This window comes from Pseudoliparis swirei, chromosome 6, assembly GCF_029220125.1.
Source record: "Pseudoliparis swirei isolate HS2019 ecotype Mariana Trench chromosome 6, NWPU_hadal_v1, whole genome shotgun sequence".
Classification (NCBI taxonomy): domain Eukaryota; kingdom Metazoa; phylum Chordata; class Actinopteri; order Perciformes; family Liparidae; genus Pseudoliparis; species Pseudoliparis swirei.
Window position 1 is genome coordinate 14,673,454 of NC_079393.1, and position 26,899 is coordinate 14,700,352.

A 26,899-nucleotide genomic window follows, 5' to 3' on the forward strand; every position below is an offset into this window, starting at 1 on the left:
CACACTGAAGCTTTGGAGAAAAAAGTTTTCTTCCTGCTGGACGAAGCCTCTCCTGTACATGATGTATTACACTTCCTGCTCGATGCCATACCCTGGGGCAGAAAGGGGTGGGGTCAAGGGAGGGAGTGACATTAAGGACCCTCCAAGGTGTCAGATGGGTTCCGAGCTTCCCCCACATTTCGTCATATAAATGTCATAAAGACAAGTTTGGAGTTGGGGAGCTTTTGGGTCTCATTCTGCCTAGAGGGTATCATGGTGGTTAATTGCCCCATTAGCACTGACAGGGTAAATTGGTGGAAGGGCTAACTATATATTACAGTGAAAACAACAACCCCTGGCATACACTTGAGGGTACGGTGCGTTTAACAGTACCGCCTATATGCATGTTTAAGTGTGTATGCAAAGGAGTGTGTGTGTGTGTGTGTGTGTGTGTGTGTGTGTGTGTGCGTGCGTGTGTGCGTGTGAATTGTAAATGCACATTTACATGAGAGATTTAACATCTGTAAAATATCAAATTTATAAATTCATCACGATGGAAATTAACTCAGGGAGAGTGTCTCTCATATCTGTGCTGGACCGTCTCAAGGCGTATGGCCAATCAGGAGAATGATTCTAATTGACAAAACATTTCTTTGGACTGTTTTTTAAGGACTGTGCATTTTTGTATAAATTAATTTAGTGCATGAGAAGGTATTACATGTGTTTGTATACATGCCTTTTTCATTGTTTTAAATAGAGCAACATTTTTTCTAATAACAAATGGAAATTTACATCAAGAGCCATGTAAATAATATCAGTTGAACGCATTTTATTATTGTTTCCTTGTAATATAGTGTTAAATATAATATCATTTGTTTATGATGAAAATAAAATAGGCAACATAATTGGTTTAAAATCAAAGCAACATTTTAAGAAACAAATATTTGTTTGTGTTTACAGGTTATTCTTTTACATAAAAGAAGCACACATTTGATATCTCATACATACACTAATGAAAAAAGATTCATGTAAGAATGAATAGAAAAGCCCTGACATACAAGGACGCACCTTATGTCTGTCTGTCTGTTTTTCTTTCTCTCTTTCTCTCTTTCTCTCGCTCTCACACACACATACAGGCACGAACACGCACACAGACACACACAGACACAGACACAGACACGGACACACACACTGCTGTGACACACGTTGCATTATGGACTAACATTACAATTATAAAACCATTCACTGTTATTGTCTTTTGCTTATAAAATTACATAAAATGATCACCGTTCTAACTGCAGCAGTAACAAAAACAGGAAATGTCCATCTGGCATAAGGAGAACAGAGCAGTCCCTGATTTATGTTTGTGATAACCTGCAGTATTTGCATGTGCCAGACGGACAATCACTTCAAATGTTTGCAAACAAGAAAACAATCATTGGATGTCTACACACGTAGACCAAATGCATCGATTATTTATTAGAAAGAAAATTATTAGACTAAAACAAGACCAACCAAAATAAAAATGTCAGTACACTCAAAACCAACACAACGAAATAGCATTAATATTCATGTATAGTCCGATTTGGCCTTTTAGTGCGGTTGTTTAACGCAACAGCGAGCTGATAACCTGACTGCAGTTAATATATAGTATTTTTATATTCTGTGTTATTACAATAATATGCCCATATTTTCACAGCCTTTCACACCTTTCTAAATGTATATTAATACAATTCTTAAATTCTTAAATAAAGACGACGTTAGCTGTGACTATCAATACCAAATTAAGTATAACATATATTATTTGATCATACAAATAAATGCAGTTTTCTCCTTCTTAAAAATGGACGATCGACAGATTGCACGTCCAGCGAGAAATTCACAATAGTATTATCATAACAATAGACCCGAGTGGCGATGATGGGACGGCCGAAGCATACCCCCCCCCCCCTCCAAAGGTCTTATGTGATGACAAACACAGAAGTGGACACATCAATTTAGGCTTATGTATTTTAATGTTATCCAAACAGAGAAAATTAACCAGCAAACCATTGCCCGCAACCCACCTGCAGCCTCGCCCCAAACACAGTCAAAGGGTTTCTCATTTCATAATGCAGCATATTTAGAGCAGACCTTTCGCCTTTTTGTCTTAAGCATATATTTTGACTAGTTTGTTAAATGTGATTAGGTGACAACCAGAAAGCTTTCAATTACATGTTACAACTTTTCCAAAGCAGGTGGGCTATCAAACAGAAATTTAAATATTTCATGAAAATAATGCAATTTACGTCTGGAACATAATGCTTACATTTGAGCGTTTAACGTCTGCTTCAACACACACAACATTTCTATATAATATTCCTAAAATAATACTCAAAGGCCTTGCAACCTGCTTTTTGTTCTCAATAGTAAACCACGGTGATTGTGACGCATTTTGTGGTAGATCTTCTGGCATCATAATGCTCTTCTAAAATCCCATTGTCTTTTTTTGGGTGAATATTTCCATTAATGTTGGCCACTTTGTGGTATTTTAGCATATTCTTGGGGGTTATCAAGAGATTCTAGAGATTTCTTTTTTTGGATATTGTTTTCGCACTAATTTACATATTTCTTTACATCATCTGGAATTTGTCTTAACATCCATCGAAAATACATAACTGGAATTTTTCAGCGACAACCTTCTTTTTTCAATAGAAATTCAACCTTTCCGCTGAAATTGGTCGTACTTTTAAAATATTGTCCTCCCCTCCCTGTCCTCTCAATGCGTCCCCTGTAGCCTCTCCCCCTCCCTCCTCCCTCTCTCTCTCTCGCGGAATCCTATTGATCCAAACGGGCTAATTAGCGGTGTCTGCGCAATTACGCACATGCGCACTAGGCGTAATCTCAGCCATTTTTTGAAGGAAACTAATTAGCAGGAATAAAGAGCCAAGTGTTTTTCCCCCACAGTGATCAGAACTCATTCTACCTCTGGAGCTCGCACAAACCCCTCCGTCCCCCATCTTCTGATTACCACAGCCTACATGTAGCTTTAATTACACTGTTGTTTGGTAACAACTTGGACCCCGCTGCTCTCTCCCTCTCCCCTTTTTTTCCTCCTGGCTTCGTAAAAACGCAGAGGATCATTCATAAGGAATGAGTGGGCTCTATACGATTGTTTTCTGGACTACTACACATTCAGCGTACGGAGCTTTGTACCAGAGCCGCTGCATCAATGTAAGTCTGACATTTGTTTACGATTTTAAAGGGACGGGAGGAAGTCACCCCGGCGGCGGAGAGGAAGGGGTGTTTCGTTCGTGCAGCCTGTGTATCGCACACATTTAGCTTTTGTTGATCTGCTTGTGCATCGAGTCACCTGTTACTGGAGACTCAACGCGATCACTCGTGCTTTAGCGGGATCGGAGTGGGGAACGCTGCGGTCCACTGTAAACAAAGGCTGAAGTAGTCTGGAGGCTGAGTGTTGGTTGGAGGCTTGACAACACAGGCGGAGACGGGGAGTGAACTTCAAGTCGCTGCCCGTCCGGTATTCTCCAACAGCCCCGCTTGTATGGCACCCAGAATACAGCTAAATACAGCTCGGCGCTATTACCTTGGTCCTGGTGTAGGCTGCATGTGGGGTCCTCACGCAAAGCAGAAGCACTTGCGTTCAAAACAGTGTGTGGTATGTCCAACAGTATTTGTCCAGGTCCCATAAAGACAAGCAAAATGTGCATTTTCTTAAAGTAAAGCTACACAACTCTACTCTTATGGTCTTTCTCTCACCCCCACACCCCTTTCTCTTCTTTCTCTCTATTCTTAACACACACACACACACACACACACCCCCCCCCCACACACACACACTCCTAAGATTGGGGGGGTCACATTATTTGTTAGATATTTGAGCATCCCTTTTTGTTGCAAATTATGTTGTATTCACAGCTAATAACACATGTATTGTAAATTCATATTTTCAGTAAATACATGTCAGATGTTTGTGCCTGTGCTTGAATGTCCTTATCAGAATCAGTTTGCAGGAGACAACAGGATTTACTCACATTAACACACACATAGATGTAGCCTACACACACACACATGTTGTTAAATGATGGTTTCCCGCACTTGTGATCGATAGAGAGCCAGGAATGTTTGTATAAATAGTTACATTGCCGATAGACCCAGGTTATTGATTGCAGTGTAAATGAAAATCTTTATCAGATTAGAGACTCTTCTCAGCTGCTGGCAGTCAGGCTCAGCCCCTCAGCACTATCCGGCGGGACAGTGGACAGCTGCAGTGGGCAAGGGTCTGTGGCCTGTGACATAAACACAGTACATTAAAGCACTATCAGAGTGCCGATATGAGCCATATATCTTTAAGGTGCAGAGAGGGGAGAGGCGGTGGCTACAGGAGAGAGAGAGAGGGGTTTTTAACAGCAGCAGGAAGAGGGGGGTCGGTTGGTTGAAGTAGAAGGTGAAAGGGTACATTAAGGTCTCTCCTTGATTAAAAAAAGGTCAGTAATGAGATTGTAGGACACACACAGAGTAAGAGAGATGTATCTGTCTCATCTGGCAGTTAAAAACAGAAGAGGAGAGGCGTAATACTTTTTTTTTAAGGAAGTCACTGTCTTGATGCATGATTCTGCAGGTGATGAAGATTATTTGTGAAACATCATTGATCAATTTTTAGAAATTTTAATTATTAACTTGAATGTTTTCTGGTAATTCATATATGATTAAAATGGTACATATATTGGCAGTCTCATTAAGACCACAATATTTTAAAAGCAGTCTTAAATAAAGATTATTGGAAATATTGCTTTAAATTGTTTGTCTTTTAAACACACCAATATTGACTATAAATGCATGATGCATAAATAAAAAGGGATTCATTTTAATGTAAATCATTGCTTCATTGTTCATGTATATATGGGTGTGTTTATAGTGTGCAAGCAATGGGACTTACAGGAAATGTATACAATGTGATACACATACGAGGAGATAAACAACACACTGCACTGCAACACCTCACTATTGCTTCAGAAATTACCACCGATCTTTTCAATGGCTGTCTGAAATAAAAAATAAGAAATGATAAGCCTCATACAAGTATTTGTTGCAGTTGGACTAAATTAGATTTCACAGGTGTTTATTGTACTGTGACCACCCCGTGTTTGCACTGCGTGTTATAAAATGGCTCTTGCTAAACAGAGCTTCAGTTTACTCTCCTAATATCTCTGTACCAATGCACAGCGGAAGACCGTTAAAAGCAGATAAAAGAACCGGTTTTAAACCCAGTGTATCAAAGTGTGGCAATTTAGTGGAAGCCCTTTAGCTCAGAAGCATTCAGTTCTTTATTTAATCCTATCCCCTGAGAAATTTTATAGACCTCCTGCGTAGCCTTTACCCGCATTCCTCTACTTAGTTTAGCGCTCACGCTATTGATTTTCCCATTAAGGGCTAACGCTAACCCCTGAGTAACCAGCCTCTGTATGGTGCGCTGTGAAGGCAGTATTGAACATATGCTGTCCAGGGACTGTAATCAATGTCCTCCACTGTTATGCAATATTATTTACATGACTCTTCTTCTCTTTTCCCCTTCACTTTTCTTCTGTCTCTGTCTGTCGCGCTCTCCTCTTGTCTTTCTCTGTATCTGAAACACAGGTGGGGTCGTAATGCGTGGCAGCTGTAGCCTCTGGTATGGACAGTGGTGAGGGAGGAGGAGGGGATGGAGGGGGAGGAGAGGAGAGAGATTCTGACCTCAGTCCCCAGGCTTTATCTCTTCCTCTCCTGACCCTAGCGGTCACTCCGGAGCAAGGGTCATCTTCTCATACCTCAGCCATGGCCCCTGCCAAAGAGCCCCTGACCCTGCCTCGGCAGGAGGAGGAGGGCGCAGAGGGGTCCCAGGCTAGAGAAGAGACCCAGGGAGGTGAGCAGAAAGAAGGAGGCCGGCATTCACAGGAGAATGGAGTGTGTCAAAAGCAGGGGATGAAGGAAGACTTCGGGGAGGGCTGTTTGTCAGGGCAAAGGAAGGAAGAAGGGGAGGTGCCTGTAGGTGTAGGAGAGGAGTCAGTTACAGGGGGCCTCCCGGCAGCCCTGAGCAGCGAAGGGGGAGAGGAGGAGGAGGAAGAGGAAGAGGAAGAGGAGGAGGAGGAGGAAGAAGAGGAGGAGGCCATCTCAAACCAAAGCCAAACCAAATCCAAATGTTCTTTATTACCTCAACAGAGCCAGTACAGCTCTTCTTCCAAAACTGCAACGGCCAGTGGCACACTCGACAGCGAAATAGCCGCCTCTCCAAAGCCCTCCCCCACTCCTTCCACCTCTCCAAATCCCTCCCCTTTTCTTTCCACCTCTCCAAAGCACTTCACTTGTCCGTCCTCCTTTTCTGCCCTGCTGAGCGAGACGGAGGTAAAAGACATTAAGGGAGATCAGGGCTGGATTTCTGAGTTTCCTCAGAGCTTTAAATCCCAGCAGTCTACTCTGGCTTTTCCACTGGCAGGTACGGAGCCTGCCAGTACACCTGCTGGGGATGATGGGCCGGCAGGGGTTCCTCACTCTTCCATTTCCAATGGAGATGGCGCCAAAGCTCCAGAACCAAATGACAGCCAGCTCGACACCGAGGTGGATGACGAGAGAGACAAAGAAGAAGAACAGAAAGAAGCTGTCCTTAAAAACCTCAACCAAGACCTCTCTCCTAATTCACTGACCAGTCACATGACCATAATGCACTCACGCAACTCCTGCAAGACGCTAAAATGCCCCAAGTGTAACTGGCACTACAAGTCCCAACATACATTGCAAGTCCACATGAAAGAGAAACATCCGGAGACGGGAGGCCAGTGTGTGTGTGGCGCCTCCGGGGGAAAGTGTGTGTGTGGCGGTGCAACGCGAGGTGTGTGTGGATATTGCAGTTCGGGGAAACCCCATCCTCGCTTGGCCCGTGGCGAAACCTATGCCTGTGGCTACAAGCCCTACCGCTGTGAGGTGTGTGACTATGCGACCTCATCGAAAGGCAACCTCAGCATCCACATGCAGTCGGATAAACACCTTCATAACGTTCAAAATGGGGGACACTCGAATGGTCACATGCACACTTCTCTCATCACCACAAACAACAACAGCAGCTCCTCCGACGGTAACGCAGTGGATGAGCCCGCATACAAGCCCCCGCTCTCTAATCCCACCCCTACTATCCAGCCCACTAAGCTCCCACCACCTGCACACACTCACTCCCATGGTAAGCGGTGGCGGTGTGACGTGTGCGACTATGAGACCAGCATTGCCCGCAACCTGCGCATACACACCACCAGCGAGAAACACACACATAACATGCTACGGCTCCAGAGAGGCTACTACCTGTCTCACTGTCGGAGTCTCGCCCCGCAGCTGAAACACTTAACAAACGCAGGTGAGTAATGCAGCTCTTGCTGTAATCCAACAACAATTTTTTTTTATTTTTATGTGCAAATTCTTACAGTGGATCTCTCTATTTTATAGGTGCGGAGCTCTCCTTGAACATGCGACTGACCAGTCAACAAGTTGCAGATCAGCCAGTCACCCTCGGGTCGACACTGACTCCTTCTCCCTCCCCCTCCCCCTCTCCCCCTCCAGCCCTGTCTCTGTCCCCCACGGAACCTCTCTCCCAGGGGGGCGTGTTTCAATGCCTTGTCTGCTCCTGCTTTTCGTCCGACAGCTTAGAGTCTGTGGAGCAGCACCTGAACGCCCCTCGCTCTCTGCCCCAGTCTGAGTGGTGCTCCCTGGTCGCTGGTGGCTGCCACTGCAGGCTGTGCGGTTACACCACCCAGCTGAGGGCTAACTTCTCCTTGCACTGTCAGACTGACAGACACCGCACCCGGTACCAGCTTGCTGCTCACCTCCAGGAGGGTGGGGACAGGGGTCAGGAGGGGGCTGCCCTTATTGCTAAAGGCAACCCCGTCCAGCTGCGGTGCAACCTGTGTGACTACGTGACCAGCAGTTTGGACAAGCTGCGAGGACATTCCCTCAATTCCCACCACGAGGCCAGCGTCCGGGTTTACCGAGTCAGTACACTCTCATTAGGGACACCTTTTATCTTAGGGCATGCACGCAGCATTTCAAACATACATTTATTCAGCAATTCATGATGATCGGACTAGATTTTTATTCTGTTGTCAAGCATATTCATTTTCATTCTCTCCTTTCTACCTCATTGTTTGTAGTTCCTGCAGCAGTATGATGGTGAAGTTGATGGGGGATCGTGGCTGTTCCATTGTCTCTTATGCAACCACTCCTCCTCTTCTAAACTACAAGTACTGAAACACAGTCAAACACCAACCCATCAGCAGAGGGAAGGGCTACTCCAGCTGCAGCCAATGGGCGGAGAGGAGCTGGCAGCCATTTTTACCATCAGGAAAAGCCCTGATGGTGTCACCGGTATGAGAATATGAACCATGTGGCCATACTTAATTTAATGTTGCATGTGCTAGCTAAGCTGACGTCATCGAGCAGATAGGGGATTGAGATGAAAAGACTGAGAAAATGAGTAATGGCTTTTGCTGACATATTGATCAAGTAAATTGACTTGTCGATACACGTCCTTGTTAAACCCCCAATAACCCCTGACAACAGCTAACTAGCACCTGCTAATCAATTGACCAATAGAAATCCCTTGGATAAGGCTGGGGGAAGTAAAGTCTAGTCACCCGTTTATTCAAGATTAAACACTGAATCTACTTCATCTGGAGTGTGTGAACAGCTGGCACAACATCTCAAATTAGTCGTTCAACACTTCAGTTGTAAATGAAGTGCATCCCGTGATTTGTTTATTTGCAGATTAAGACTTATCGAGGTGAACTGATGTGTTGTAAGTCCATATTACCTCGACTCCACCTCTGAGGAGAATCTAATGGAGAATCAATACTTGATCAATAGTGTATGTAGGCAAGCAAGAAGAATAGAGTGAGGTCCAAAGACATTGGTCTTTTTGAAGGATGCTATCAAGAGGACATTATAAACTACAATTAGCCTGATAGTTTGTGAGAACATATTGTATGAAGCACAATGTTTGTGTAACACAATTATTTTCCATGTCCCTTAGGAGAGCTCAGTGAGGATATGGAAACGTCCAGTGAGACCACCACTGGTCCTTTGGACACAACCAAAGACACTTGTAACTTTGTGGGGATTTCTGATGAGACAGGTAAGTTATTTTATAGTTAATTAAAATGATAGCATAACATAAATAGTAAATATACATCTATTTACATGGTCATGTGATTTTTTTTGCTTGAAGAAGAAACTTGGGAGGAGGAAAGAGAAAAGAGGGAGTCATTTCCATCAGTGAAGCGTCCATCCTCCGAATGTGAGGAAATAGAAAACTCGATCTTAACCAAACGTCCCAGAATACACCAGCAAAATCCAAACCAGCAGGTGAGCAGTTGACACACAAATCATTTAAGTATGTCCTTGTTTATATAAAATACGACAACGGACATAATAAATGCAGCTCTCCTGTGTCCCACAAACCCATGCACACCTGTGCACTCTGTCAGCCTTCGAATTCAACACTTTTTAACCATTTGTTTACACTTTTCTTCTTTCTCGACTCTTCAAGACTGTCCAGTGCCCTTTGTGCCAGGTTAAACTCCAACACGCAGACCTTCGACAGCATCTCACGCATGTGCACAGTGTGGCACAGGACTGTGTAGACAAGCTCATCAGCACAGTAAGTGTATGCAAGTGTGTATTTGTTGTATTTGCGTTTGTAGGAAGCAAAAGAAAACGAGAAGGCAAAGCGATGGGGGAAGGGGGAGAGTGAAATGTAGGGAGACAATTCCATTAAGAAGGCACCAGAGAAAGGCACCGCTTTTTTAATGCATGTTTAAGTAGCTCCCCGCTATCATCTTTGATGCAGCCCTGCATTTTGTGTGTATGTGTATGCGCGTGTTTTAGAGTGGAAGAGAGAGGGGTCTGACTGAGTGAGTGAGGGAAAAGCCAGTCTTTCTATAATGCATGTTTAAGTAGCCCTCTATTACCAGAAGTGCAGTCAAGCTAAAAAGGGGCCCCCATGCTTTTTACTGTGTCTCTCCAACTAACAAAGACTGGTCATCTATCCACATCACCATCCTCCATCTCTCTGGCCCGTATGCTAAGTGGCCTTTGTCTCTTGCGCTCTTCGCCTCCACTTGACTGACTGCTTTTCACCCTTTCTCCCCTTTGCTGTCCCTCCCTCCCCCCCTCCAGCTACTCCTATCATTCCTATTCAGCAATCTCTGTCCGTGCCCCTCCCTTTCTGTCTCTCCCAAGCTCGCTCTCAATTTCTGATGCGTTACCCCTCCCTTACTCGCTCTCTCTCTCTCTCTCTTTCCGAAGCAGTTTTTTTTTGTTCATTGCCCCATACCTTTTTCCTCTCTCTCCATGCTCTCTTTCTCATATTCTATACCCCTTTACCTCTTACCCCTCTGCCACCCCCACCATCATCCTCCCTCCCTCCCTCCGCTCCAGCCCCTCCCTCTCTCAGATAGTAATTGAGGTTCATTAATTCAGACTGAGGTGATGATGGCCATTATGTACCTTGCTTTCCAATTACGCTCTCTAGATTAAGCCTGACCTTCAGTTTTCTCTGCAGTGTGTATGTCTGTGTGCACGTGTGTGTGTGTGGTTGTTCTTCTCTTTCTCTCTTATGAAGCTGTTACGTAGAGAAAACTCTTGTCATGTAAATCTAATTTTAGCTGTCTGTCCTTTCCTAAGGGTAGCTAGCTGTTCGCACAGATATGGTATTTTCTCTCAGTGCTCGAAGCTGTGGAGATGGAGGTTTCCTGTAGAAGAATGATTTTAAATAAATTCATTATTCAGCTCAGTAAAGTTTTATTAAACCCTTGGGGCATGTTTGACGGAGCTGAAGGGCAGACCCACATACCTCACCATATACACTTATTACCAAATTGATGTGCCTCGCTGTCTATACTGCTGAACAGGCAGGTGCAAGATGTAACGATACACTCACAGATTCACACTTTAATGTGTTATATATTAGGACAGGGTGCGCAGGCACTCGTGATTATACGTCTGGATATTTGCTTGCTGTTTTTCTGTACAATTAAATATTTTATTCATGATATAGAATTGAGAAAATATGGTAATATCCCATATTTCTCTGTCTGAATTTACCAAACAGCAATAATTATAACTGGCAATAACTCCCTCCCTAATACAATAAATAAAGACATTTATTTGCTCCGTCATTTTTCCCGTTGCAGGTCACACTATCCATGGAACAACCCCACCCTCAGCTGCAGACAGAACCACAATTGGATGATACTCAGAAAAATAAAAACACCAAGAATATCAATGCAAATTGTTCCCATACTGCTGATTCCAGTGCCTCAGTTGATTCACAGAAAAACCAAGGTTGGTTTAAAATGCACCGTAAAAAAGACTATATTTGAGAGATAAATTAAGAGTCATACATTCCAAACACTGTCACTGTAATTTGTTTAAAACACATTGTCTTTTTGGCATAATGTTATTTAAAATGTACTATCAATATTTTCTATTTATTTTTATTTTTCAGGCATTTCAGTAGTGAGCAACACTAAGGGAGATGTAGCCGCACCCAAAGATGTCACAGCTCTACTCACCCCACCCCTAGAAGACAACACCACTCACCCTTCCAGTGGCAGACTGGCTCCTCAGTCCCCAAATCAGACCCCCCCCTCCTCCCCGACCGGTGACCCCCCTCCTCTTTCTGATCGCCATGGTTACCGGTTCCGTTGCAGCAGGTGCAGCTTGGCGTTCCCCACTCAAGAGAAGCTCCAGCTGCACTGGCAGTACCATGCCATGAGGGCGGCAACAGAGTGCCCCATCTGCTCTCGACGATGCCGCAGTCAAGAGGCCTTGCAGAGACACATGCAGAACACACACTCACCGCTGGAAAACACACAGGCACAGAATACACTCTTACCGCTTCACACAGCTCAATACATGGAGCAAAACAAGAGTTCAGTTCAACAAGATTTGAGTTTATCACCTCAAGTGGGTCAAGAAGCAGGAGTGGGTGAGGATGAAGAGAGAGAGGAAGAAGCCCTAGGCATGGTGGGAAAGGAAGAACAAAAAGAAGAGGTACAATTTAAAGAGAAGGACATGGTCGGTGAAGTTGATGGAGATGAGGAAGATTTAACTGAGCCGGAGAAAGGGCCACACGAGGAGATCCTATCAGAACCTACTTCCAGCTCTTTTTTCAAAAAGAGCTCCAACCCCACAATGGACCGCTATCTGGATCCAACCAGGCCCTATAAATGCACAATATGCTCTGAATCTTTTACCCAGAAAACTATTCTTCTGGTCCACTATAACTCTGTGTCCCATCTCCACCGGGCCAGACGGGCCCAACAGGACTCTGGCACAGGTGTTGCTGTCCCCGAGGCTCCCCGTGGCCCAGATCCTAGGCCCTACCGCTGCCGATTGTGTGGAGTGGGCTATAGCCAGAGCTCCACACTGGACATTCATCTTCGCTCTGTTCTTCATCAGACTAGAGCTCGTGCTGCCCAGAACTCAGCTCCACAGAACCCAGCATCTAGTGTAGCTGCTCCAGTGTCAGTCCCCACCACTGCTACTCAGGCTGCTACCAACAGAGAAGAAATACCAAAGGGTTTGCTGTTCACCAAGAGGCCAGATCTAGTAAGCTCTTCAACCTCTTTACTATTAGGCCCTGGCTTAGCAGCTGAGGCGCAGCCAACCCTTTCTATCCCAAGTGACAGCCAGCAGGCTAAAAGTAGAGTTGCAGAACTTATAGCATCAAGAAACCAGCTAATGCTAATACAACAGCAGCAGTTAGCCCAGGCCCAGGCCCAGGCCCAAGTTCAGTTACAGCAACACACAGCTCTGCTCCAGTCCCAATTGATGCAGCATCTTCCCTTCGGAACAGAGAATCTCCTGAAACAACACTTCTCCCTGACACCAGACAACTTGCTCTCTCTGCAGCAGCAACTTCTTCTGCCATTTTATTTGTCAGGAGACATGCATATGAACCCAGAGTTAACTGTGAAGAGCCTAGAGCTTAGCCAGTTAGTATGTGCCAACTCCATCCCCAAAGAACAGGTTATGGTGGAAGTTAAAAGAGAGCCCCAACCTCAAATAGATGACAAACTAACCCAGAGACAACGTTCAAACTCAGCTGTTAGCCAACCAAAGGATCGTGTGCAGTGTGAAGCCAATGTTGAAGCTGGGTGCAGTGGATCTTGCAACAGCCAGTCAGAAAAAAGACACATCAATTATAATATTGAGGAAGAAAAAGAAGAAATGCCTGTTCCTACTTTAAAAAATAAGAAAGAGGAAACAGATTCCTCTTCATTTACTCCTCCTGGATTGCAGTGTCCTCCTCCCAGAGTGCCCTATGCAGCTGTGAATGGCGAGCCTGTTCGAGCCCTGCTGCAGAGTTATGGCTATGAGTTGGCACTGCAATACATACAAAGTAGACATAGAAATCAGCAGCAGATAACAACCCTTTTGATGCCAGATAAACAGGAGTGTGCTGATATCAACAAGATGGAGGTATGCTCAGAAGAAGAAAGAGTTGAGTTAAGTGGACTACAGGATGTAAAGCTGGCAGGCTGTAACAACGATAACGAAGGAGTAGAGGGCAATGGAGAAATAGAAAATGTGCCACATGACAAAAAAAAGAAAGATGAGGAATCGGTAAACAAAGAGAAAGGTCGTTGTGGAAGGGGAGAAAAGTGTAGAGACTGTGGCAAGTTTTTCTCAGATGCCTTGATTTTAAAAAGTCACCGGGAGTATATTCATAGGAAACTGTTTCCTACTCCTGCACTGGAGAGATTCTCCAGAGAATACAGGCTGCAGTATGACCAGATGTACCCGCTCACACAACCTAAATCTGGGGAGAATTCAGCTGCCGCCCCAGTCCCAAGCTCAGAATCAGAACCGGCACTGGAATCAGTTATGCCTCAAGTTAAAAGCCTCGCACCCTCACCTGAGCCGTCATTTTCAGATCCTGTAACCAAAACATGTACTCTTGCTACAGACTTAACAATAACTACTCCCACACCTTCTTCTCCATTTCTTTCTCAAACTGAAGAATTTCCAAAACAAGAGGCTTCCATCCCAAGCACAGCTGCTACAGCCACTTCTCAAACCACATCCATAGCTAACGCCACACCTCTTACCTTACCGAACATACCCATGCTTCCTCTAGCTTTGCCTCAGCTTCCTATATCCCAACTGTCCCATATTCCATTTTCCATGGACCTGCTCCCTTCGGTTGTGATGCAGTCTGTGGGTCTCCAGGCCCAACCTTGGTTTGATTCAAGTGTGAACACCGAGTTGGCAATACTCTACCAATCTCAACTCAACACAGCACTGCTAATGCAACAGCCACAAGTCAGCCCTGCTTTGCAAGGTCAACCTTCACAGATCATTAATGCAGTGCTGGGTCAACCATCCCAACACAGCCCCATCCAAACCAGACAGCAACCCCAAGTCAGCCCAACAATACTTGAAACACAGGGTAAGAGAACCCGAACCCGAATCTCTGAGGAGCAACTGACTGTCCTGAGGAAACACTTTGATATTAACAGCCTCCCCAGTGATGAAGAGATGATCAAGATGTGTGGTCTCTCTGGGTTGCCTCACAAAGTTATCAAACACTGGTTTCGCAACACCCTATTTAAAGAGCGCCAGCGAGACAAGGATTCCCCTTACAATTTTAACAACCCGCCAACCATAGCCCTGGAGGTGTCTGGAGAAGTAGCACAAAACCAGCCTCTGTCACTTTCCCCATGTCCACTGTCCCCAGGCCTTCCAGCCCATACCTCCCCACAGCCCCAGACAACAGACCTACTGAGAGATGAGACCCATAGAGGCAGGCTCTCTTCCCGAACCCGCTTCACCGAACAACAGCTGGAGACCCTGCAGGGGGTGTTTGAGGCGACTCCCTATCCTAGAGAGGAAGAATATGACAGCTTATCTGCTTTGTTGGGCCTCCCTAACAGAATCATTGTTGTGTGGTTCCAAAATGCAAGACAGAGAGCCCGTAAAACTCAAGACCAGGGGACAGACGATGGATTAGAGGAGAAGAACCAACTTGACAACATTCACAGTCAGAGAAATGGCTGCTCCATGAATGATGATGATGAAGCACAAGGGGAATCTCAGAATGAAAACTCCATGGATCTGACTTATGAGTATTACACCAACCCTGACTCGCCTGTTCTTGTTTCCGCTTCTCACTGCATAGAAAGTGAGCATCTAACAGCCAATGGTGAACCAATACCGGTTACGAGCAAACAAGAAGATACACAAGAAGATAAAACATATTATCAAGCGAACAAGAGCCTAGCTCTTGTTCAAATTAAAAAGGAAATTTCAGATGAAGAAATCCAGCATATTGAAATTGTTCAGGCCTTGAAAACCGCATCTTCTCCACAACTAAAGCCCAATCTGCAGCCAGAAAGTACTCCAGAAAGACTACCTCGCTCCTCTTCCTCTTTACAAAAGACAGCACCGGCCATCGCATCCACAGCTCATTCCAGCCAGGGGCATACATGCAGCCCTCCATCTGATCCAGCTGTTGAAAAGCCTGTTGATACATCACCCAGCCTCCCTGCTGCTTCAGAGTCTGACACAAGCCACATTCGGCTGCCTGATGCCACCTCTTGCCTATCCGTTGAAACCCAGCAGATAACCCCACTCCAAACGCAGGCTCAATTTCAGTGTAGTCTCTGCCCAGTGTCCTTGCCCTCATTCCAGCTGTGGCAGGAGCATCAGACCAGGCACCTCCTGGCAACTCAGTCCCAGGTCCAATTTCTCCACTCTGGCTTCACAGACCGAACCATGCCTTACATGATGCTCCACCCCAACCACACCCTGATGGCCAGCCAAATGCTTTCAGACGCTATGTCCCAGATGCACCCTAATCCCACACATTCCATGATTTCACACTTAAACAGCATACAAATGAAAAACACACTCTCTGACCACTCAAGTAACACCCACACCAGCCTTTCTCAAAGTTCCCTGTCACCAATGAAGCAGAGTCCAAAGCTTATGTCCGAGACCAGTTTTGAAGGCCAAAGGAGCAGTAGAGAGATTGAGGAAGAGCACCGCAGGGATAAGCGTCAGAGAACCACCATCACCCCAGAACAGCTTGAAGTGTTGTATCAGCGCTACAGTATGGACTCTAACCCCACCAGAGGAGTCCTGGAAGGCATTGCACGGGATGTAGGCCTGACAAGACGTGTAGTTCAGGTATTTTATGTCTGTTGTGTTGGATTATGTGTGAATGTTTTTTGGAGAGAGGGAAAGAAAGCAATCATAGCAATATGGATTGATGTTGTGCAACTCAGATTTTAAATCATGCTGGTCTTTCCTTCACAGGTCTGGTTTCAGAATACACGAGCCAGAGAGAGAAAAGGACAGTTCCGATCAATGGGGCCAGGATCCAGTTTCAGCTTGGGTTTGAACCACTTGCGCTGCCCATTCTGCAGGGCTCTCTTCAAAGTAAAGAGTGCTCTTGATGCCCACATGAGGTCACGCCACTGGGCAGAGGCTGAAAGAGCAGGCTACAACTTATCGATGAGTAATGGATCCAATGGGCAGATTGGGATGTCTATGTCATCTACCATGGACAGACCAGGCCCATCTATCTCCTCTAACTTCATCCCAAACCATGGCTTTGTCATCATTAACAAAGAGTTAAGTATGAAGCCACCTTTGTCTTTAACCACTGATCTGAACAACCCAGAGGAGGATGATGACTATGAGGAAGATGATGAGGAGTACCCATGTGACGAGGGTTCCAGTATGGCTGACCAAGAGTCTCCTAGTCCTGAGGGATCTGGTGGTCCAAGCTCAGATTGGGGTGAAACGCAAAGTCTGCAACAGCACCAACATCAGCAGCAGCGCCAAAGGACACAGATGAGCCACTTCCAGGTACTCCAGCTCAGAGACTTCTACAGGAGCCACCGTACCCCCAACCGACATGAGTGTGAAACACTGGGCCAGGAGTTGGGACTGCCTCACAGAGTTGTGCAGGTAAATGTTTCAAATATTCATAAATTATAAAATGCAATTTGATTAGCATTTGTTTAGGATTAAAAAGTACTGTCTCAGAACAATCATTTTAAGGGGGATAGCTAATTTTCTCATACAAATCTCTTTCTTAGGTCTGGTTCCAGAATGCCAGAGCCAAGGAGAAGAGGGCCAGGAGCCTGAGCTCTGACTCTGCAGAGAGGGAGCAGGCCGAGCTGTCCGCAGGGGCAGGGGAGAGAGACAGAGCTTAAAGAGGCAGACGACGATGGCGGCTGCTTTGCTTCTTTCGACTACATTCTCCCCAGAACTCCTCCTGCACCTGCTGTTGATCTCGAAACATATACCTTGTCCACTTTGCTGCCAAACCTGTAACCTGAACACCCCAAAGATGCCGAGCCACAGTGGCCCAAAGAAACTCTCAACTGAAAGTAGGAGAGAGCCCAAACCAAGTCTTCTCTACAACAGCTTTCCTCTTTTCATATTGTTCTTAAACTCTTTCCCGGTCTGTCCTTCCACGTTGAAAAGAGCTCCCCTCTCTATTACGTCAAGACACCTTACTACAACCAAACACCACCTTGATACAAAAACAACCAGATGCCACAGAGGCCAAAGAGCATTCTCCAAGTATGTGACCTCACTGCCCAGCTAGACCTGCAGTCTACCTCTCAGCCTGCATGACAGACTCACATTGGGCCCTCCACCAGACAGTGCTAGATGACTAGCTGTGTAGCATGTAGTGCCAGTATGTAAGAGGCTGGAAAAGAAATTGTCAAAGAGATTTTTTTGTGTGTAAATAGAGAGCTCCAAAAGATAAACTTGAAGAAAAACCAAGCAGTTAACAGTGAAAGAAGATGATGGAGAAAAAAAACAAAAAACTGAAAAATATCCTTCAAAGAGATGGAGGTATTCGCATAGAGCTTTTGTAAAGACTGACTCAGATTCCAAAGCTCGTAACCAAAATTTTTCATGTCTGTGGATTTCGTTTCAACACGTTTGTTTTCAATAACAAACTGCAGAGCTGACGTCTGTACGGTGAATGGGTGAAATCTGCAGCTGGCAAAAATTAAGCCGAGTACCAAAAGACTGATACGGTGCCAGAATGCAGCTTCACCCCCCACAAGCCAATGATGAGTCTTCTGTTGTACATGTACACCGTCTATGTTCCTTCAGTGGATAACAGCCCAAATAGCACAGAACGAAAAGGCCAGTTTGTCCTAAACGGGGCAAACTATTTTTTATAGCACTCAACCATTATACTGTATATGAAAACTTTAACCAAACTCAAATTTACATTGTGTGTGTGTTTAGTAATAGTTTCTTAATATAAATCTTATGGACTGAGATAAACTGTCTTGCTTCGATATAATAGTGTCATGATTATGAAAAGATTATGACAGCTTTGATATGTTCAGGCAAGGTGACTTACTGCCTTTCCGTTCTAATTGAATATACCAATGGCTGACCAATGTTATTTGATTAATGTAAAGCTTTCTATGCTCAGGTCAACAGCTCAATATGGCTCTGCTTACATTGTGGTCTTAATACTGTACTTTTCTGTTTTTAAAACAGAAGAGGCATGGTTTAACCTAGGACTAAGTATTAAAAGATATTTACAAAAAACATCTGTATTTCAAAGATCTGAGCTTTTCACCACTGAGTAATAGATTGTGACAAAAACCTTATTGAAACTAAAGTGTTTAATAGTGTGAGGGGTAAATGTACAGTATTTAGCTTTTGTATGGTTGACTCAAGACTTCATTGGATGATTGAGACATGGCTCCCTTTCCACTTACAGATGGGGAGCTACTGCGCAAATCTGAGAGAAACTTCGGATGTTATTGATGTTATTTTTGTACACTTAATTTATTTTCCCTCTTTCTCCTACCTTACTGACTTTCCTATTTTGCTCTCTAGCTTTCTTCCTGTGTTCATTTGCAACCAGTCCTTATTCTAACTGTAATAATGATAATATAACAATAATAACTAAACAATAATTAATGCTTTAAGACAGAAATCCAAAGACGTGATAATACTTTAACCATATGACCTACAAAAATAAGCGCTACTGTTTACTTGACGATGTATTGCTGTTTTTAAGAAGGAAGGAGTCCCTATATCTAAGCTACTGTTTTCTGCCTCTCATAAGCACACTGGAGACTGTAACCAAAACCCCAAACTAGAGCCATGGCAGTCTGTAATATAGCGGTTAAAGAGTTTTACTTCTCTTGAGAAATGTTGCAGTTTATTTTTCTTTCTTTTTTACCATAGTGTTGAACTTCAGCCCTTAAGGATGTCCAGTTTGCTGCTAATGTACTGTAGTTTCTAAAGATACTGTAGAAAGATGCATGCTCTGATCGCTTTACCACTAGGCTTTAATGACTACAAACTGTAATGATACCTGTGATGCTGTTGATAAACTGCTCCTATGTTATTCCGTTGTAAACGAATGGATGTGTGGGGCTCAATTCCATCAGGTTTGTTTTTCAGTATCCTAATGATTACCCCGACTCAGAAAATAAAAAATGGCTTTCCTAATACAAGAAATATTTTTTCAAGCTTCAGTTTTAGAGAAACCTGCTTGGGGCATTCATTTCTCAATACTTATGGAGATACTGCATAGCTATTTGAAGGAGTTCAGCCCCAAATCTTCCACTGGTATGGTGTCATGCTTTCTGTGTTGCAATGTCTCTAGTCTCTAGCCATTTGCCCATCGAAAACAGCTTTGTTGCATCTGTCTCAGACTGACATCACAACCAACTTTCCAAAGGATGTGGACTGACATGTTTTGTTCTTAAACTAACCAATGTTTACGACAATACCAATGAGCTTTCTTCTGTACAGAAATGTGCATTCCAAATACCACAAAGGCAGTTTTTTGTATACTGATTATTTAATTTGTCATATTCTCTTGATCTTATTGACTGTAAGATGTACATATTGGGGTCCTCCATGGTGAAGGGACTCTGTTATCCTTAATGTAGGTAAAACTATTCTTTTCATTTTTTTCTGGATATGTTGTTGCCATAGTGATGACCAAAAAGATACCTGTGATGTGCACCTGTCCTTATGTCCTGCTCCAGTGGTTTAGTGCGTCTCTATACTCTCCCTCCCCAAGTTCTCCCTTACTGGTGTGTGTTTCTCTTCCTTTCCCTTCCCATACTCCACTGAGCTCAATAAAGTCTGCTTTGGTGCATGCTCTGGTCTCATCCCTGGTCTTACAAGAGAAGCCATTTTGTGAATGTTGTGGTATGCGAGGGTGTCTGCCTGCTATGTGTGTTTTATATTCCAGATTGAATGTTGTGTGTGTGTGTGTGTCTGGCTGGAAAGCTTTTGATGTGCAACCGCAACCGTGTGTGTTTGTGTGTGGAAGGCGTTTGGTGAATGGAGCCATGACCTCTCGGGTCACTTCATTAATTACATCTGTGACATTCAGCCAGATGAGTTTCCTTTGTAACTAAATGATATGATGAATATTAACGACCTCGGATGAATTACACTGCTGCTTCTGCTGCTGCTGATGATAATGTGTTTTACGACTTTGGGAGAGAGGGGAGTAAAATTGCACACTACAGCACATTTAAAGCGTGCACATTTTCATATTCAACATTTCAAAGAGCACGGCGTAGGTTTGTAGAGCACATTTTATTATTTTGTTTCCTTTTGTGTCAAACTTTCCCATGGTTGATCAGACACCTCGCCAGAGAGGGAAAACTGCAAAACAAGAATGCATCGTTCAGAGTCTCGAGCACAAACGGGTCTCTGCTCCTTGTTCTCGAGCAGCAAGCCATTCATTGAACCATTATACATGAATGCCACGACAGAGGAAACAGTTCTCATTGGGGTTGCAGGGAACAGACAAACAAACAATTGCAAAGTAAACACAGAATAGGACTTGCGATAGCTTCGTAGCTGATGATAGCCATCTTAAAGTCATCCTGATAAAGTGATCCCCAACCATTTCTCCTTCTCCCTGTCCTCCCCCTCTTAATCAAATGAGTACTGTGCAGCTGGTGGGGTTGCGGCAAAAAGGGGTACGAGTGTGTGTGCAGAGGAGGGGGGGCTTGGGAGGGGGTCTTTGAGGGATGGCGTGAAATTATTGCCTGCTGGTGTATATGTGTCGCTGGGGGTAGAAGAGGAGAGTTGGGGATTGGGCTGGGGCTGGGGGGGGGGGGTGTAATGTCATTGCCTGCTGGTGTATCAGTAGTGGGGGCTCATTTAGATTTAGATTGGTTATGTGAGGAGAGAGCTGAAAGGCCAGCTCATGTTTATGCATGAATCCCAAAGCATGCTGCTGTGGTGGAGCCCGGAGTTAAAGAGACAGAGCTCAAATACATTCACACATTTAGACACAGCTCTGGTCCAGGGATAAGGCTTCAGTCAAAGTGATGCTTTACTATCATGTACATTTCAATCACTTGTGCGTGTTTTGGCCGATAGATGCAGATAGATTACATCTATGTCCAAATTAACATCCTGCTGCTTCTATTAATCAAAACAAAATTGAGATCTAATTTTAGTTTTACAAATCCCACTGAGCCGACTGTGTCCTGAAGATTGCTTCGGTATCTTCTACAGCTGATGCAGAGCTACACACAGTACATGGGTGCTTCCCACATTACAATCACACACAGACACACACACACACACAAACACACGCACACACATACACACATGGAGTAATCAGTAAATGTCTTTGAAGGAGAGTTTGTTCAGCACTTCATCAGGTATAAAGTGGTTTTTATTTGGAAATGTGGTCCCTATCCATCTTTTAAATGACTTTTTAATGGTCGTCACACAATCCTAATCAATCATGTAGCTAGCCTGCAAGTTTAAATACACTCTATTTATAATTCCTACATTCTGCTGCAAAAACTGACACTTCTTAGTGTAAACGAGCAGAAAAATGAGTGAAATTGTCTTTCTGATTTTGTGGCAACATTAGAAAGACTTCCTATACCGATCACCAGCATCCTAGATATGAGGTCCCCTTTGAAACCTGTCTTTATAATATATCTGCACTCCAAACCTGTAGAAAGGTGGATTGAATAACTTTATAAAAAAATACTACTGTTTATTGTCATCCTTGGGTGTCTCCACATTCAGGCCGGCATTTCTTTCTTTTGGTGTGACCCCTCACCATCCCCCATCCACTGTGCATCCCCCTTCTCAGGCCCCCTTCAGTACTTTACATCTATAATGAGATACAAATACGCATCAGCAGGACAGTGTCTACGCCACGCGTCACTGTGTGAATATTACTCACACTTATTAGCTGGATTATGTTAATCTTTACACTCTCTGCTCACAGACAACAGACTCCCCATGATATTGGGGTGGTCACGGCAGTAAGCGTGTGCTGTCGCGTGTGGACGCGTGTGTATGTGTGTGTATGGCTGTATGTGTGTGTTGAAGTGATTGCCATGTTGTCAAACTGATCTGCATGTGAAAGGGCGGTCTAATTACATCACTTATGCAAATGCAGAATGCACATATGCATGCACGTACATACACGCCACTGACAGCTTACTACTGAGGTCAAAAAGACAGTGTGAGCTATTCTCTTATTGACTAACATGAGGTGGCAACCCCACCTGTCAGAGGTAGACGCGTCTTGACAAAATACAGACAAGCCACAAAGAATGTTTTGACACACTCCTTCAGATAAATTTGAAAAAAAGAGTGGACGGGTCAAGCTCACAGTCGACTAAAGCACTTAAACTGTTATTGGAAAATGTCCAACCGCATATTCACTGATTATTCTTTTTTCAGACTGAAACATTGATAGTATCCCTGTTGGAATGATTGATTGAGTCTGACACATTTTAATTACGCCCAAATTAAATGAATTGGCTGGCGGACTATAAAACATTGCTGTTTAATAACGAGCCACACCATTTGCCTTTTTTTTTCTTGCTTCATCCAATCCCATTCTGGCTACCTGCACCAAATAACCTCTCTCCATTTAATGATATGCAAATGAATTTTCATGAACCCCATGATCCCATGCGATGATTAAACTGAGATGACACTAGCTGCCAAGCTGCTGCCACTGTCAGTGTTTCTGTCTGCCTCCTTTCTCTCTTCCTATCACTACCATCTTTCTTCGTATCCACGACAACGGCCAACTGGTGATATTAAGGGGTTCATTGTCACCGTTCCCTTATGAATTTGCTTTGTGGGAGATAACATTCCGCGTTACACATATCCAGTGTTATTCCAGAGGCGTTTTTCCAATGGCAACAGAGATGGAGCATCACAGCGAAAGATGTTGGCTTCTCCCACCCCATGTGGTCGTGGTACGCTGACGACGTACATGGCACAACAACGTGCAAATATTGTAATGCAGTAACATCACACAGACGATTTTGATAACCTTCCATATCTCTTCATTTTCCACCTCCAGTGCTTCCCTCCCACCAATCCGTTTCAGTCTGGATCCAGCTCCACCTCTGCTGTCGTTTATTGTACTCCATTTGCATAATGAAGCCCAGGCTTAATTAAGATCCCACTGGAGTCTGGAGCCAAGGATGAAGGAAAGCAGGACGAGGAGAAGGGGAGGGGGGAATCCGGCGTTCCTTAGCTTATACGCACGTGTCCAAATAGGAGGCACGATTTAAGGGGGGAGTAAAGCGTTGACGAGTGATTAAATCGCTAATTATGATCGGCTGTTAGAATTAGTGTGTGGCTGTTAATTAGCTGCAGATGAGATGCCCAGACAGTTGCCCGCCCTGACGACTGCAGCAGCCTCCCTGACTGGCAATAGAGAAACACAGCTTGACACCCTGGAGATGATGCCAACACATCCCTCCCTTTAACACACACAGCAGTCTGAAGGGATATCCCTTTAAGAATGTCCCAGGTGTGCATGTGCAGGAAAGAGGCTCTTCATCATCCTTGTCCACCCACTCCTACTGTTCTTCGTTAAGCACAAAATTCCATTTTTTCTTTCTTCTTCTATATCCTTTATTCATTTTGCTCATTATTTCACATCTTCCACATCCTCTTTCTCTTCATTTTGCAATGGTATGAACCCGTGCAGCTCTTTGTAATGGTCAGCAGCTTCCTTCCAGTGCAGTAATTGGCATTGAGCAGGGTTGGCATCGAGGAAATGTGTTTGGTCCAACACTCCTACTATCGTTGAATTTGGCTCTTGTTCAAACCGTCTGCGAGTATTTATTGTCCGCATTTACTACGCCTTTATACAGCTTCTGTTGGCGCCCGTGAATGCCTCCTTGTTTGCGTTTGGCATGATGCCATCTTTGTTTCTGGTCTCTCCCTTGAGGGGATGCCATTGCCAAAACATTTAAGGCATCCGAAACGTCCTGCTCACCGTGTGGAGGTTTAAGTTTGCCAATGTGTGTGTTACGTTGGCTGCGTGCCATCTTCCTCCTCGTGCCCTTTGCCGACCCTGAAAAAATGCCATCACAGAATCGCTGGCGTCCGTTGCCTGGGCACCTCTTCTTGGCTTTGTCCAAGCAAACAAACGGCGATTAGCAACAAATCCTCAGAGGTGAGTCCCCTTGTCTCTGACTAAGAGAGATCTCCGCCGCCCGTTTTCACCGCTACGACTGCAGCCTGGCATGGCGCCCGCTGGCACGCTGTCGCTGGCATTGAGCGGAAGAAAATCCAAAAAAATGAATGGAACATAGGATTTTCCACCTACGTTTTTCTTCGTATGCTCTACGATGATCACCAAGTTACAGTTTGCGGTTTCAAAGTATGATCCATTTTTCTCCTTCCATGCTTCATCCAGCTACATCTGAGTCACCATGTGTCTTCTGGCATCTTGCTCACCTCGATGCTCTGCTGTCCTGATATCTTCTCGATCCTCTTCTCTGCCCGCTCTACTGTTCGTTTCGCCCCACTGTGCCTGTGCCAAGGTGGCACCATGGCAGCAGTATAGAGGTCTGCTTCTCTTCCTCCTCTGCTCTTATTGTCCTCACCCCTTCGCCCGTGCCCATGCCCGCCCCCGCTCTAGTCCTGACTGGATGGCACTGTGCCAACCTGCCACCACCATCGCTCTCATTTGTAGCTCATCCTTCTGTTGCCCTTCCCCCTGTCTCTCCATTTCCATCCCTCTCTCTTCTCCTCATCTCATTCATTCACTTTCGTTTACTCTCTGTGTGTATGAAGCGCTGTTTTTTGTAATTAGCTAATTGACACATATACAACTTTTCATAAAATGAATGCGCATCGCATTTTTTTGCCGGTCTTTGTTGGGATTCGGAATACTTTTTTGGCACCTGAAGGAACGCTCAGAGTTACTGCCTGCCGGTAATTACCACAGCAGTTACTTATTCCACCGAGACAAGAGGAGAAAGACGAACAGAGCCCTGAGTTTGGATAAAGCTTGTGTTGTTTTAATTAACTTTTACCAACCCCCATCATGTGTGCTTTTTGTGTGTGTGTGTGCTTCGAGCCTCATGCAGGTTGAGCTTGTTCACACACATACTATACATCCATACAATTGATCCGATTATCACTAAACTCTACTGCATACCACTGACCTCGCCCACTTTCTCTAAAATGACCCTTGTTTCTTTTTGCTCCTCTTTAAAAATATCTTGCGTCAAACAAAAGCTGCCAGTGGTGGTGAAGCCATTAAGTAAATACTCTCATTAGTACACAAAACATAATGAATATGTAAATGACGTGTGTAATTTATGCATGGTGCTGAGAGACTTGTTCTCTTTTCAGTCCTCCATTGTAATCACTCTATGTATATCCCCTTTCCTCTATACTTGACACTCTTACGCCAATTTTCCTCTTTTCTTAGACCACCTACTGTGCATAAATCCATGGGGGACTTCTTGAGGTCTCACTATTATCCCTTTTATTTTGCGTTTTTAACACATTTCTCCTCGCCTTTAACCATGGTTTGTAGTTTATAAGGGTCTCTACGAGTCTCCCTGTTTGCTTCTTCCTGCTCACAGCCTCCTCTCCAAAAACAAACCCTGCAATGACGCATTAAACCAACAACTCAGTGTTTGAACAAGGTCTTTCTTCCAGGAATATGAATACTTAATAATATATACACTAGATCACATCCACACTAGACTGTATTGTGTCTGTGTTGATCTTTACGTGTGGTCCAAACGTTGTGGTAAATTCAAGCTTGTCCTGATAGATGGTGAGTAGCCTTGCTCCTGTCTCGTATAAACACCTATAACACTCTGGCTCCCTTGGCAATCACCATAGCAACAAACCATGGTACCCACGTGAGTTGCATAATAAGATGTTCTCCAAGAGCACGGACCATGAAGCGGCGACAAACTAGACACCCGCAACAACGAATGCAGTAAATAAGTATTCAAATGTCAAACTTATCAAAAGGCTTGCATCATATAACAAACATTATCAGATGCTCGTGCACCTTCTCTCTGTCTCTCCAGACCCTAACAGGTGCTGATGAGCCGCAGTCAATGATTGTAATGAGCTATCGATCACCGTGGGAAAACCGAGGGACAGAGAAGGGTGAGGGAGGGAGGGGGAACCAGAGGACACACACACACAGAAGGAGGTGGACTGCCAGGAAGAAAAAACATCAAATGAACGAAATGGAGACAAGCTAGCGAAGACAGGGTATCAATACTTGCTTTAATCAAGTCCTTATCTCCTATTGTTCTGCTTAACATAGATTATATGGGGAAGAGCTTTTCTGCCAGCGCAGGTTGAGTGGACGTGTTCAACTGAGAGCAGCTTCTGGACGAGCTGATCGGCTCAGGATGACCATGCAGACATGGTCGTCATGACTGAGTTTAGATGCCAGTGAACGCCACTGACGCAGTATCTCTACTTTCCTCTTTTTGTGCTGGGTGCATGGAGGGGAGGCAGACAGCTTTAGGGAAGGGGGAGGTGCGTTGTGTGTGTGTGTGTGTGTGTCGTGTGTGTTGGCTGGCCGTTCAGATAATGAAATGCAGCAGGG

General features: G+C 44.5%; 1 protein-coding gene across 1 annotated transcript; it reads left to right on the forward strand.

Annotated features, from left to right (window-relative positions):
- The first annotated feature begins 6,585 nt into the window (after positions 1–6,585).
- LOC130194995 (zinc finger homeobox protein 3-like) lies at positions 6,586–20,170 on the forward strand. Its single transcript, XM_056416222.1, has 14 exons — positions 6,586–6,793; positions 6,845–7,360; positions 7,450–7,991; positions 8,151–8,364; positions 9,029–9,130; positions 9,224–9,360; positions 9,545–9,655; positions 11,190–11,340; positions 11,504–14,325; positions 14,458–14,691; positions 14,767–15,873; positions 15,940–16,191; positions 16,321–16,977; positions 17,109–20,170. Exons 1-14 carry the CDS (start codon positions 6,667–6,669, stop codon positions 17,223–17,225), a joined length of 7,089 nt encoding a protein of 2,362 aa, XP_056272197.1. The 5' UTR covers positions 6,586–6,666; the 3' UTR covers positions 17,226–20,170.
- Positions 20,171–26,899: the final 6,729 nt, after the last annotated feature.